This window comes from Pinus tabuliformis, chromosome 3_2 (genome assembly GCF_031772625.1).
Source record: "Pinus tabuliformis cultivar Carrire ecotype Pingquan chromosome 3_2, CPIR1, whole genome shotgun sequence".
NCBI lineage: Eukaryota > Viridiplantae > Streptophyta > Pinopsida > Pinales > Pinaceae > Pinus > Pinus tabuliformis.
The window spans coordinates 949,850,225-949,863,793 of record NC_142302.1 but is presented as its reverse complement, the minus strand read 5'-3'; the positions used below and the strand labels follow the sequence as shown (position 1 = coordinate 949,863,793).

General features: G+C 38.3%; 1 protein-coding gene across 2 annotated transcripts in view; it reads right to left on the bottom strand.

Annotated features, from left to right (window-relative positions):
• The window catches only part of GEK1 (D-aminoacyl-tRNA deacylase), a 443,933-nt gene that overhangs the window by 140,292 nt on the left and 290,072 nt on the right, over positions 1-13,569 (bottom strand). For both annotated transcript variants that reach the window (XM_089417245.1, XM_089417246.1), the window contains exon 7: positions 8,289-8,363. In XM_089417245.1, coding sequence (XP_089273371.1) covers positions 8,289-8,363 — 75 coding nt within the window. The remainder of the gene's footprint in view (positions 1-8,288; positions 8,364-13,569) is intronic.

Here is a 13,569-nt window from a genome sequence, read left to right as displayed (position 1 = left end):
AAATCCAAATAATAAATGGCTTCTCATAGAAGCGGGCATCAACAACCATAGTAGAATCCAACAAACCATAATTGAATCTAGCAGATAATAAATGGCTTCAGCGGAAACAAACATCATCAAATAGATCAATGAACTACTGAAAATCAGAGTCTTGGAGCTTCTTCAAATCATTCATCAGGGAAATGTTGATGGAGCTGCAGTCCACTGTGCCAAGGATATCACTAGATTCATGCCTCAAAAATAGATCTCTCTTACACAAAAGTCCTCCACATAGCCAAAAAGTCACGGGATCATCTTTAGCATATTTAGATCAATATCAGTCTTCAAAATTTGTAATCATATTTATAGAAATGTGCTTCAATCAAGCTAATCTTGTCTGCTCCCTCCGAGTACATAGGCTATCACGAATCTTTTTGTCACATTGTTCTTCCAATATTTCCAACGATTTTCCTCACCTTGGTAATCTTCATTATGTACTTACAATTCTCATAGGGAGGTTTCTGAAGAACAGGAACAATCAAACAAGCCAAGAGACTCATAACGAAACAATCAAGATAATACTTATCTTTTGAGAAAGTGCCAGCTCCCTCTTGATCTTATCCTTCTTAGATCTAGTCAATCTCATCACATCATCAAGAAGTCCATACCATCATCAAAGAGTTGACTGATAAGGAGTCTACATCATCAAGGAGTCCAGGATATCAAGGAATCCACATCGTCATCAAAGAGTTCACATCATCGTTAAGGAGTTCTTATCATCAACAAAGAGTTCACGGAGTCCAAGTCATCAAGGAGTCTACATCAACATCATCAAGGAGTCTACATTATCACCGAGTCCATATCATCATCATTATCAAGGAGTCTACATCATCAATGATTCCACATCATCACCATCACCATCATCATCATCATCATCATCAAGGAGTCTACATTATCATTGAGTCCATATAATCATCATCATCAAGGAGTCTGCATCATCAACAAGTCCACATCATCATCATCATCAAGGAGTCTACATCATCATCAATGACTCCACATCATCATCAACAAGTCCACATCATCATCATCATCAACGAGTCTACATTATCATCGAGTCCATATCATTATCACCATTAAGGAGTCTACATCATCAACGAGTCAGCATCATCAAAGAATCCACATTATCAACAAGGAGTTCGCATCATTATGAAGGAGTCTACATCATTAACGAGTCAGCATCATTATCCTCGACATCATCAATCAGTCCAGATTATGAGACTTTATGAATCTACACATCAAAAATCCTACTGCAATCACTGGTTTATCATCTCCTACTTGTTCTTTACATTGAACAAGTTATTTAATTATTTAAACAACGATGAAAACACTATTACAGACTACACATACATACAGATCATGAACTGAAATAAAATGAGGCAATCACACAAGGGACACTGTTATTTTTGGACAATCACACTCGAAAAAACCCAAATTGGGAAAATCGTGCAACATATAGAGGGTTTGTATTATTAAGCAAATTTCTGAATACAACTAGGGTGCCAAATCCGGCTCACCCAACAGAGAATTAACCTGGCAGAAATACCTCTACTCGGAGACAGATATTTTGGCAAATCCGACAACTGGATCATCAAACCCCACAGATGACAATGTTGTCCCCAATGCTAGGCAGCGATGGCTGCTCCAAGCTTTGCGCTGGAACTGCGCCACCTCCTCTAGGAGCTGCGTCACCCTCCCAATGAACCTTCGTTGCTCAGAAATCTATATGCTGAACTTTTGCTCTCTCTGCCTCACAGAAACCCCAGTGTTGCCTCTAAATGACTGAGTTAGCCCCTCTGGCTTCTTCGTCACCGTCTCTGGAGATGTATTATCTCTCTTGGTGCTACTATGTATTCTTGGCCTTGGAATGAAGTCCCTTTGCCGAATTGCCCCTCACTGCAACTCAGATCACTAGCTCGATTTTCTCAGCAAACCACGCTATAGAAAAATCAAACTCTTTGATCTCTCAAGTGTCTTGGTGTATCTCCAACTGACCCTCAAGCCTCCTCTTATACTTTTCCCGTTGATGAATCAACGACATTGTTTTAAGATCCGGCTGGCTCGAAATCGACTCGGCCGAGTTGGTCCGAGTCGGGAAAAAAATTTCAACCCGGCAGAAAATTCGGTTCGGTCGACTGAGTTATGACTGACCCAGCCAAGTCATAGCATGACTCGGCCGAGTCAATCATAACTCGGTCAACTCAGCTAAATCCGTAACTACTCAGCCGAATAGTTGACAGTGGCCGGTGAACCATAAAAACACGCCTTTTTTTTATTTTTTTATTTTTCAAAGTGTGGGGGACTCCAAACGGGTTTATGAATTAATTTGCTGGTCTTTGGGATCCATTCCCCTCTCCCAAACCTAGTATTTGATCATATTTCCCTACTAAGGCTATGTTATTCATGGTAATGTTAAATTCTGAAAGTAAAAGTGACATTCTCTTTAATCTTCATTTTCATCCTCTTACTTAAATTTTTAACATTACCATGAAATGACTCAGGATGTTTGAGAGTGGTTCCGGCCTCATTGAATTTCATATGGAGAAAGTAGAATTTAGATTTCATTCAAAATCCAGCAGACTTATCAATTTTTCAAGATTTCAAGATTGGGGGATTGCAATGTTTCCGTTGAATTTTGTCATGTATTAGGGTATGGAACTCGTATTTAATCAAGAGCACCAATCCCTCTATCTACCTTGATGTTAGTGACATTGGTTGTCGAACTCCTCCGGGATTCGCTCCCAAACCGGGAGCTTCCGAAAATGTCGCTCCCGCTCCCGTTTTCGCTCCCGCTCCCCGCTTTCGCTCCTGCTCCCAAGTAACACTGAGCCAGATGATGTTGGCAACTCTAGCAGTAGCCAGTAGTACTGGTCACAAAATTTTGTTGTAGAGGCCATTTCTAGCCTCCTTGGTTATGTGTTTTTGTTTTGACCTCTATATCATCATTGTGTATGTATTGGACAGTGCCATTTTAATATAATGGATATATTCATGAGCCTACTTTGATCATATGTTGTCTTCTATCTATATTCTAATGGTGTGTGTTTGGGAACATGAATGAAAATCTTTAAAATTATGTGTTTTTATAAAAAATAAATATTTAATGTATTTTTTACAACGACTGAGTCATTGAAATCGAGCCAGCCGAGTCGACACCGAGTCGGAGTTGGAGTCGACCCTCGGCCGAGTCGGAGTTTTAAAACATTGATCAATGGTCGAGATTAAGTCCCTAATCAACGACTAAGATTAAAACAGACTTGATCCTCATCACTTAGAAGTTTCTCACCCATATTCTTAGTAATACCCATTAAAATTTTTATTTTCCTAAGTTTAGACTTAGGAACTCATTAAAAATATTAATTATTTTAATAACTCCTCATTCGGGTGGAATTTTTCCAAACGATTTTTGGGTTCTGGAGATCTCATGTATTCTAGCCCCTCCACAAAATTTCGGAGCTAGAGCACATCCAATGCCACCCAAAATCAACACAGATCATCATAACAAGTCCACGTTAGTACTAAGAGATCATATCAGCATTCATAGAAGTTCATATCTTTCAAACGAACACAATTAGTTCTAGGATTTCATCCATCTTTCATCTCCAAGCCCTACCTAGGGTTTACCAACCATAAATAATCCAATGTCAGTAATGATTAAAACAATAAAAGAAATATAAGATACTTATCTTTTGAACTCGTGACAACTCCATCTTAAGCTTTAGCCTTATCAAGCCTGCAAATCAATCTCATCATCAAGATGCCAGATCTTCATAAGCGGAAGCAATTAATACACATGCCCTAGGCTTTCGATTCCAACTTGATAGGGTTTGCAATCTGATTAGCTATGGTTTTAACTATAAACCCTAATTATCCTTTTCAATGGTAGCATTACCAATGATCAAACCTAGGGATTTGACCTCAAACCCTAAGGTTTCCTTTTTCAAACCCCGATGTCAGCTACGGTTTATAGATCCAAGATCAAATTTTTTCTGGACTTCCAAACCCTACAGGGTCAAGAAACCCTAGATGTACATCCGTGGTATCTAGCCAAGATATTTAGGTTTCAGGATTTAAGACAAATTTCATTCAATTCCTTGTAGCAGACATGCTTCATACTCAAGGGATGACCATAGAACCACAAGCGTAGATGCCTATACTAGCCCTTCTATGACTAGCCTATTCTTCCAAAACACTGTCAAATATCTTTTCCTTCCAAATAATATCAGTGACTGTCATATTGTCCAATCATTTCTACCATACTTCTTCCCTAAATATCAAGATCGTTGCCACATGATTCACTGTTGTAACATCAAGAGATCTACGTGCATTAATGTTATTGCAGTATATCACTGTCACTGCTCATATAATGTGGAATAAGTACCAAGAACTAGATCAATGTAGTCAAGTATTTACCGAGTATCATTGCCATTATTATGCAGTATAAATCAAGTATCCTTCTGCCACATGACATATAGGTTGCATTGCCATAGATCATCTTCAAGCATAGCTCATGTTAAATTGCAAGATCTTTGTTCAACTTATGAAGATCGGCCCTAGTTAGGTCACTATGAAAAACACATATAAACAACATACCTCAGACTTCGTTCAACAGCTCGACCTATATGATAACCACAAATTTTTACAACAGCTTGGATATAAGATATGTCTACCATCAAAACGAAGATGTGTCTGTCATGCAAACCGAGGTTATGTCTACCATCCAAACCTGAGTTATGTCTGCTATGCCATGTGAAGGTCATATCATATAAAGATTATAGGATAAAATTTTTCTGCCATCATAGGAGTATCATGTCTGCCATGCCAAGTGAATAGTAAGTCTACCATCATAAGAGATGAGGTCTGCCATCATATGAGGATTTTGTCTGCCATACGAACTAATATTATGTGCCATATCCATATGAGGATCCTGTCTGCCATTTATTATGTGCCATGTAAAGGTTATGTCTGCCATCCATATGAGGATGATGTCATATGAAGAACAGAGATTGTGATGCCATACCATGCAATGCCATAGGACAGAGATTGTCTACCATACCAATGTTTGCCATCAACAGAGATCATCAAAGGTTATATCTGCCATTACACAAGGATCATGTCTGCCATCTAAGCTTGTGCCATACATATCATACGTAGAGTAGGTCTGCCATCTAAGCTTGTGTTATACACATTATATGCCTGCCATGCAAGATGAAGATGATTGTCTGCCATGTGAATAAAGAATATAGAGTTCAAGTGCGAGATCTATCCAAAAGTGTTATGTGAGATTTACTATAGAAACATAAGTGTCATGCAAAGGTTTTTCTGCCATATAGAGACTGCATAAGTCATCCAAAACATAAGTGGCATGTATGTCATATAAAGATCATATTACGTGCCATACAAAGGTTGTACTTGCCATCTGCAACAGAGATAAAGATATGCCATACGAAGACCATGCTTGCCATCCAAGACAGATAAAGTTGGCTCTTCAGTCTTCAAGTCGGACCAGCCCTCCATGGTACCCATCCAGCCTATTAATCTCTATATATATGAGGCATCTGACCTCATTTCAATCACCATTCAATCTGAGCATCAATCATAATTTCTTCTAGCGATATGAAGGAGATTAAGGAGCAGATCAGAGAGAACAAAGAGCAGATCAAAGACATTAAAGTGCAAGATGAATCACAGTGAAGGGACCGAAGTTCTTTGGTAGTTTTCTGTGCTAAGAGGCCGAACTTCTGTGGTTGTTTTCTTTGCTAAGAGGCCAAAGTTCTGTGGTTATGCTCTGTGCAAAGAGGCTGAAACTTGTGTGATTAGTCTCTGTGAAACAGTGCTGAAACTCTGATAGCTCTGCGCTGTCAAGACTGATCTCCTGTGGAAGTGAGGCCGAGTTAATCAGACCTCTGTTGCAGACCCTTGACTGAGTTGAATAGGGCAGATTGAAGAGGGCTTGACTTGGACTCTTCGTGGACATCTTTGCTGTTCAGTTTATTTATTGTCTTGAGTCTTGACTTTGATGTCTCTTGTTGAATTGATTCTCTAAGGAAATAATGTTGATTTGGGGTTGCATCGGATGTGCTCTAGCCATGAAAATTGGTGGAGAGGCTAAAGCACATGAGATCTCCAAGACCCAGAAATGGTTTGAGCAGAGTCTAATTGGTTTGGGAGATATTAAAATAATTAATATTTTTAATGGAGTTCCTAAGTCTAAACCTAGAAAAAATAAAATATTAATGGGTATTAATATAAAACTAGGTTAGAAGGTTCCAAAAGTCATGGATCAAGCCAAATCTAATCTTAGCTATTGATTAGAGATTTAATTTCGGCCATTGAAGGACCAACAGGAAAAGTATAAGAGGAGCCTTGAGGATCAGTTGGAAGAGACAGCAGAGTGGTCAGTCATTCATTTTTGCTAGAGCGGAGTTGCTAAGCAAAGTTGAATCAGTGATCAGCAGCGAGGGGTAGTGAGTACGAGGTAGAGAGGCAAAGACAACACTGGGAGACCAGCGCAGAAGCAGAGAAAGCGAGAGCAACAGCCAGTACAGGCTACGCAGAGCCCAGTAGAGGAAGCGCAGAGCCTAGAGATACTACGTCATCCACGCAGAGGGTAGAGGGACTATTGTTTGGTCGGTTTGGATAACCGCGGAAGCTCCCAGAGGCTACACAGTGCTTTAGAGGGCTGACGTAGAGGGTCCTGGGGCTAACACAAAGGCCAGAAGGGCGAGCACTGAGCTTCAATTGTGCCAGAGAGGGTTTTGTGGGACAGGTTTTTTGAATACCTGTTTTCGGATATAGAAGTATTGTTGCCGTGTATTTTTCTCTGTCAGGTGAGCCGGTTAGGCACCCAGATGTACTCAGATAGACTGCATAATAATATAACCCTCTGAATAGCTGCATCGGTTTTCCCGCATTGGGTATTTCCGGGGACATTTGTCCAAAAATAACGGTGTCACTTGTGTGCTTGTTTTCCTTCAGTTGATGATCTGTAGATGTTGTGATTGTCTTGTGTTTATGTCAATATTTAAATGTATTAAATAACTTGTTAGATTTAAAACAATTAGAAGAAATAAACCAACAGAATACAGATTAATTTTCTAACAGAGACTTAGAAAATTCAACAAAGAATTGCTGGGATTTTACAAGTGAGTTTTCTCAGGGTAAACATTGTCTTGATTTTGTGCATTGTGATCTCTACTTTTCTTATTCTTGTATGGTTGCATTTCCGAAGTATAATTGCTTGATGAGGAAGTCGTAAATTATCAGTTTATCAGTTTCAGAAATAAATGCTAGTCTACTTTGCACTTGATTTTTCAACACATGTACCCTATCATCTACCACTTTTTTATTTGAAAAATCAAAGAAGTTGGAGCCTTCATCCCTCCCCTGAATCCATCTTTGACATAAAGATACATTGCTATTTCATACTGTTTGTCATTTTAGGTATGAATCTGCATAAATGCCTGTTATGTTATGAACTCTATATAAAAAATGCAAGATATATATATAAAAGGGAAAAGGATTCCAATGTTCTCCAAGATTCATGACCCTGAGTTTAGAGAAAAACTGCCATGGATGGCAAAAGAAGAAAGTTGACTATTGGAAGATCTAAAATCCAATTTGTTATATCATAGGCTCAAGATTTCTAATAGAAGTGGCAGATGTTAGAAGTTCCTCCAGACCAAGTCTTCGTACGATTTGGCAGGGCAGACTTATCCAGACTGAAGATGGATCCTTATCTGCAAAGGTGAAACTTCTTCTTATCTGACCAAAAGCTTCTATTCGTAAAAGATTTAACTTCGGTTCCTATCTAGTATGGAAAACACTGTAACTTTGAAAGTTTAACATACACATTGCAGCTTAGCCTCTAAACAATCTAATATGAGCTGTAAACACTAAATATGGTATCTAATATATACTAATAATATCCTACCTTACTCCACTAAAATTGCATACTTTACTGCATGACTTTGTTCTCTGATTTTGCTTTCAAAAATCTGATGTTTGATACATGGGTTAATTGGTAGTTAATTTCAAAGGTGCCACAAAATCCAATTAACCTTATCCTTATTCAACCTTTCTCTTCAAATGCATATTGATCAGTACATGCATTCTCTGGGAGTAGTTTATAGTGCTTCAAAAACAATGATCTCTTAAACAGTGTTTTCAACAGGCTCGACTGGGGATTATCCTGTTCATCAACTAGATTTTTCTTCAAAATAATATCCACTCAGCATCTAGTTTGCACTCACCACACAATATCCATATGCCGAGGAACATAATGTCCACCCCCAATCCCGACCAGAACCTTCTTTCCCTTTTGGTCCCTGCAAGAAAACAATGTGCATTAGCTCAAGAAACAATAAAAGAAACCCACAAATGTCACACACATCCAAATCAAAACAGCTGAACTCAATGAGAAAACTGGGACAAAGGAAAGTGCGCTTACTGCCTTAGACGCATGGAATGTTAGGAAACAGTCTAATTTTACATGGGTGTCAGCCATGGCATTCAAAAAGCAACGAATTTTTTTTCAGTAGGATCATCTGAGGTTTTACCTTTGGTAGTTAGAAGACTTCTTATAAGATGATATTATTCATTGAGACATTTAAATGTTGTAACAGAAAGTATGGGTCTTGTTTATCTGGACAAAGCTGGATGTGCAATGTCGTTTTAAACAAAATTCTGTGGATATGCTTCTCAGTGAATGCTGTATGTTGTTTATAAACTGTGAATTGCCAATGGAGTCAAATGAATTATAATCATTTCAAACATACGTGTTAAGAATCTTCAATCCTGCATTTCATTAGTCCTCATAAAGTTCCTTTATAACTATCATGGTTTTCCAGCTTGCACCAAAAAAGATTTATTGAAAGACACTAAAGAGATGGTAAGTATAATGTTAAACACACATGTTAAGAATCTTCAATCCTATCTTTAGTTAGTCATCATAAAGTTCCTTTACAACTATCATGGTTTTCCAGCTTGCATCAACAAAGATTTGTTTAAAGATACTAAAGAGATGGCAATTAGACAAAAGTCCAAGGGACATCAAAGGATCAAATGTTGTCATCAGGAACTATTCTGATCAAGCAACTTCAGTACACCCAAGTCATGATGAAATTAGTAAGTAGCTTCAACGTTTAAGACATTGACATAGGATATATCAGGCTATGTATATAACCTGGATCATGAAGGATTATCCTTTCGAAGAACTGAAATTCTAGATTTTCTTGGAACGTATATAAATCCTTCATGATTTAGAATGCTACACTTTTCATGAGTTATCTCATTTACAAGCTATGTCACATGGTTTGTCCAACTTCAACCTTGAGGTTCAAAATTCAGCAAACCTCAAAACTATTTTGAGGTTCAGTGGACCTCATGGCCATTGACCAAAGTCCATTGCTCAAGCTCATAACCTAATGACACAACTCAAGTGTGTCATATATCATTGTAGTTTTCAAGTCCATGACAGCAATTTTTATGTTTATTGGTGTTGAATTCATTTTAAAGTTAATATATGTATATATAAAGAAATGTATATAGATGAACCTAAAGACGAACCTCATCAAAGAATTCAAACTTGAACTAAACCTAATCATTGCTGAACCCAAACCATGTGACTTATTAGTTTACAAGCATATGTCCCAAGTGCTAGTTTTTTGTAGTCTTCTTAACTGATAATTACTTCTAATTATATTCGTTTAAGTTCATTTGAATTCACATTTATGATTAAGCAATTACATAGAAGATCTTCAATAGTAGAACAAGAATGGCAATAGGATCATAAAGAGACAACCAAACAAGAAACACAAAGCATTTTACCTTGGGAAAACCCACATGGAGGAAAAACCCAGCAACCCTTTTCTTAGAGAAATCATTAAGATTAACAGAGATGCATCAAGTCATAAAGTCAACCTGACTAGTAGCATAGCACTGGCCACACCTGGTCAAAATTCCCTCTTAGACAAGTCAATCTTTTCCTCAAACAATTCTCCCCAGCCTGCTCAGAATTCGGCCTCCTTCTTGCCTCTGAATTTGGCCCCCTGCCTCAGAATTCAGTGTGATCAAAACTTGAATCTGCCCGCAATTTCAGCCTGTCCAAAGATAAATTTAGTTGCCACAAAATACTTCTTCTTTTGAAGGAACTTGGCCTCCTTTCTTCGCCTTTGCTTGTACATACCGTGTGAAAATTCTATCGCTGCAACAACTGATTTATTTTACCTACTTATTTCCCAATAAGTTATTTATGAAAACCCTTCAGTAAACATTAAAATAAATTATGCTGCAGATATCACACCATAATACAGAAACAAACAGATGCACAAGAATCAACACATGGACACAAATATTTTGGACAACAGTACCCAGAAAAACCCAATGTGGGAAAACCGGCACAGCAAGGGAGGATTTTATTATTCAACAATTCTTCAGTACAACTGCGTGCCAACCTGGCTTACCCAACAGAGAAAAAAACTTCTACAGCACTTCTCCCAGTCTCAGCGTCGGCCTTACTGACCTCTGCGCAGCTCCCAGACCCTCTGCGTCACTCCTGCCTCTCTGCGTCAGCACTTGGCCTCTCTGTGTCACCCACGCAAGCCCTCCAGTGACTGTGTAGTCTGCTGCCTCTGCGTCTGCCTTTCCAACCTCTGCGCTAGTCTTCTGGTGTTGTTCCCAACTCTCTGTGTTGTACCCATTGCCTCCTGCTGCTCTTTAGACCACTAGTTCGAATTTCTTAGCGAACCACGCTCCATAAATCGAACTAACTGGTCTCCCTCAGTGTGTTTTCCAACTGACCCTCAAGCCTCTTCTTATACTTTTCCTGTTGGTCCTTCAACGACCGAGATTAAATCTCTAAGCAATGGTTAATATTAGATTTGGCTTGATCCATGACTTTTGGAACATTCTAACCCAGTTTTGTATTAATACCCATTAATATTTCATTTTTCCTAAGTTTAGACTTAGGAACTCCATTAAAAATATTTATTATTTTAATATCTCCCAAACCGGTTAGAATCTGCCCAAACCATTTCTGGGTCTTGGAGATCTCATGTGCTTTAGCCTCCAACAATTTTCATGGCTAGACCACATCCAATGCTACCCCAAATCAACACTCCCTCTTAGCAAGGATTGTGCTCTAATAATACTCACTGAGCATCACTCTAATTATCCGGCACCAGTCCTTGTGCTGATGCTAGGCCTCCTTGACAAACATCCTCTACACTGCTGCATCCTATGTTGCTGCCCATGGCTTTTCCATCGCCACTGCTGCATCCATACAGCAACTCCCTCTGCATCAGTGCTGTTGCTGGTCCTTCCTCCCAATACTGCATCTGCACTGCAACTCTCTTTGTATTCGTGTTGTTGTTGGTCTTTCTTCCCAACACTGCATCTGCACTGCCATCTCTTCTTGCCATGTTGCGTCGTGCTACTATTGACTGCTACTGCACAACAACATCACCCCCATTTTTGCTACTGGAATGGATTCTTTATCATCCCCATCTTTTCCCTGAAATAATCAAACTTTGTTCTTCCAAAGGCTTTGGTGAGGATGTCTGCCACATGTTCTCTTGTAGGAGTGTAGCTCAACTATATAGCTCCTCATTGGACACAGTCTTTGACAAAGTGACACCGAATATCAATATGCTTTGACCGATCATGAAACATTGGATTCTCAGAGAGCTTGATGCAACTCTGGTTATCCCACATGATCCTGGTCGCCTCCATCTTTCTTCTGAATAGGTTGACAAGCAGGTTTCTAAGCCATATGGCCTCACACGAAGTTGTGCTCGCAGCCATATATTCTGCCTCAGCTGAGCTCAGAGCCACGGATTTCTGTTTCCTACTGCACCAGGAGGTCATTCCTGATCCAATGTTGAAACAGTACCCAGAGGTACTTTTTCGATCCACTGAACTTCTGCCCAATCTGCATCAATAAATCCACTCAATCTGATATCCTTACTCCTTGTGTACAAGAGTCCACAATCGACTATTCCCTGTAAATACCTGAGAACATGTTTGGTTGTTGCCTAGTGCGCTCTCTTTGGCTCCACCATGAACTAACTGAGGGTGTTGACAGCGTAGCAAATGTCTGACCTGGTATTGACCAGATACATCAGGGACCCTATGAGCTGCCTGTATAAGGTGGGATCAACATCCTTGTCTTCTAATGCATCAATCTTCTTCCAGTTGGTGATCATTGGAGTAGCCATGGGTCTACAGTCCTCCATCCTGAATCTCTTTAGGGTTTCTATAGCATATCTCCTTTACCCAAGGAAGGTCTCCCCCTTTTGTTGCCAAACTTCCAACACCAGGAAATAATACATTCGTCCCAAATCCTTAATGTTGAATTCCGCGGCTAGATTTTTCTTGCAGTCCCCGATGAGCCTAGATGATCCTGTTAGGAAGATATCATCCACATATAATACTAAGATTAGAGGTTCATTCTCTACAACTAGATAGTAGAGATTTGGATATGTGTCACTCTTGACAAATACCATCTTCTGCAAGTAGCCATTGATTCGACCATACCATGCTCTAGGTGCTTGTTTCATCCCATAAAAGGCTTTCTTCAATCTGCATACATGAGAGTTCTTCTCATGTGTCTTAAAGCCCTCTAGTTGTTCAATGTATACCTCTTCTTCTATCACTCCATTCAGAAATGTCGTTTTGACATCCATTTGATGAATCTCCCACCCCATCTGTGCTGCAACAGATATCACGATTGTAAGAGATGTATACCTGGCTACCAGGGTGAAGGTCTCTTCGTAGAGAATAATGTTTCGGATTAATCACATTGTAAGGATTGGGTCGATGTTTCAAACCAACTAATGTGGTTCATCCTCGGGACAAGGTGAGAAACCAGACGATCTGAAAGAATAAATAGCAGGGATGCATCAATGTTCAGGGAAAGCCGTCCAAAAAATAGCCATTGGTGAAAAATTATTAAGGGATAAGAGGTAAATTAAAATAGCTGATAGTTAGTTAAAAATAGCAGTTATGTAATAATTAATTATTTAATATCAAAAATATAAATGATTTATCATTTTAGTTAATAAAATAATATTATTAGGGTTGACCTATTCAAAGCGTATCTATCGATTAAAATGATAATTATTTTATATAATATTAATATTATTTAAAATAATAATGCTAGGTTGAAAATAAGTTGTTATGTGATGAATTTTTTAGTGGTGATATTAAATTAATTATTTATTTATTTACCAATTCAAATAATAATATTATCTATGAATAACTTATCAATTTAGATAGTAAAATAATCTATATGATATTATTAGGGATGACCTATTCAATGTGAGTTAACATGATTAATTAATATATTTATCGATTAAAAAGCTAATGATAACTAAGCATAATCTATTTATATAGTGTTAATACTATTAAATATAAACTAGATAATAATATTTGGTTTATGTAATGAATTAGTTAGGGATGATATTAAAAATAATAATTTATTTATCCATTCAAATCATAATATTATCAATGAATAATATTATCTATGAATAAAAA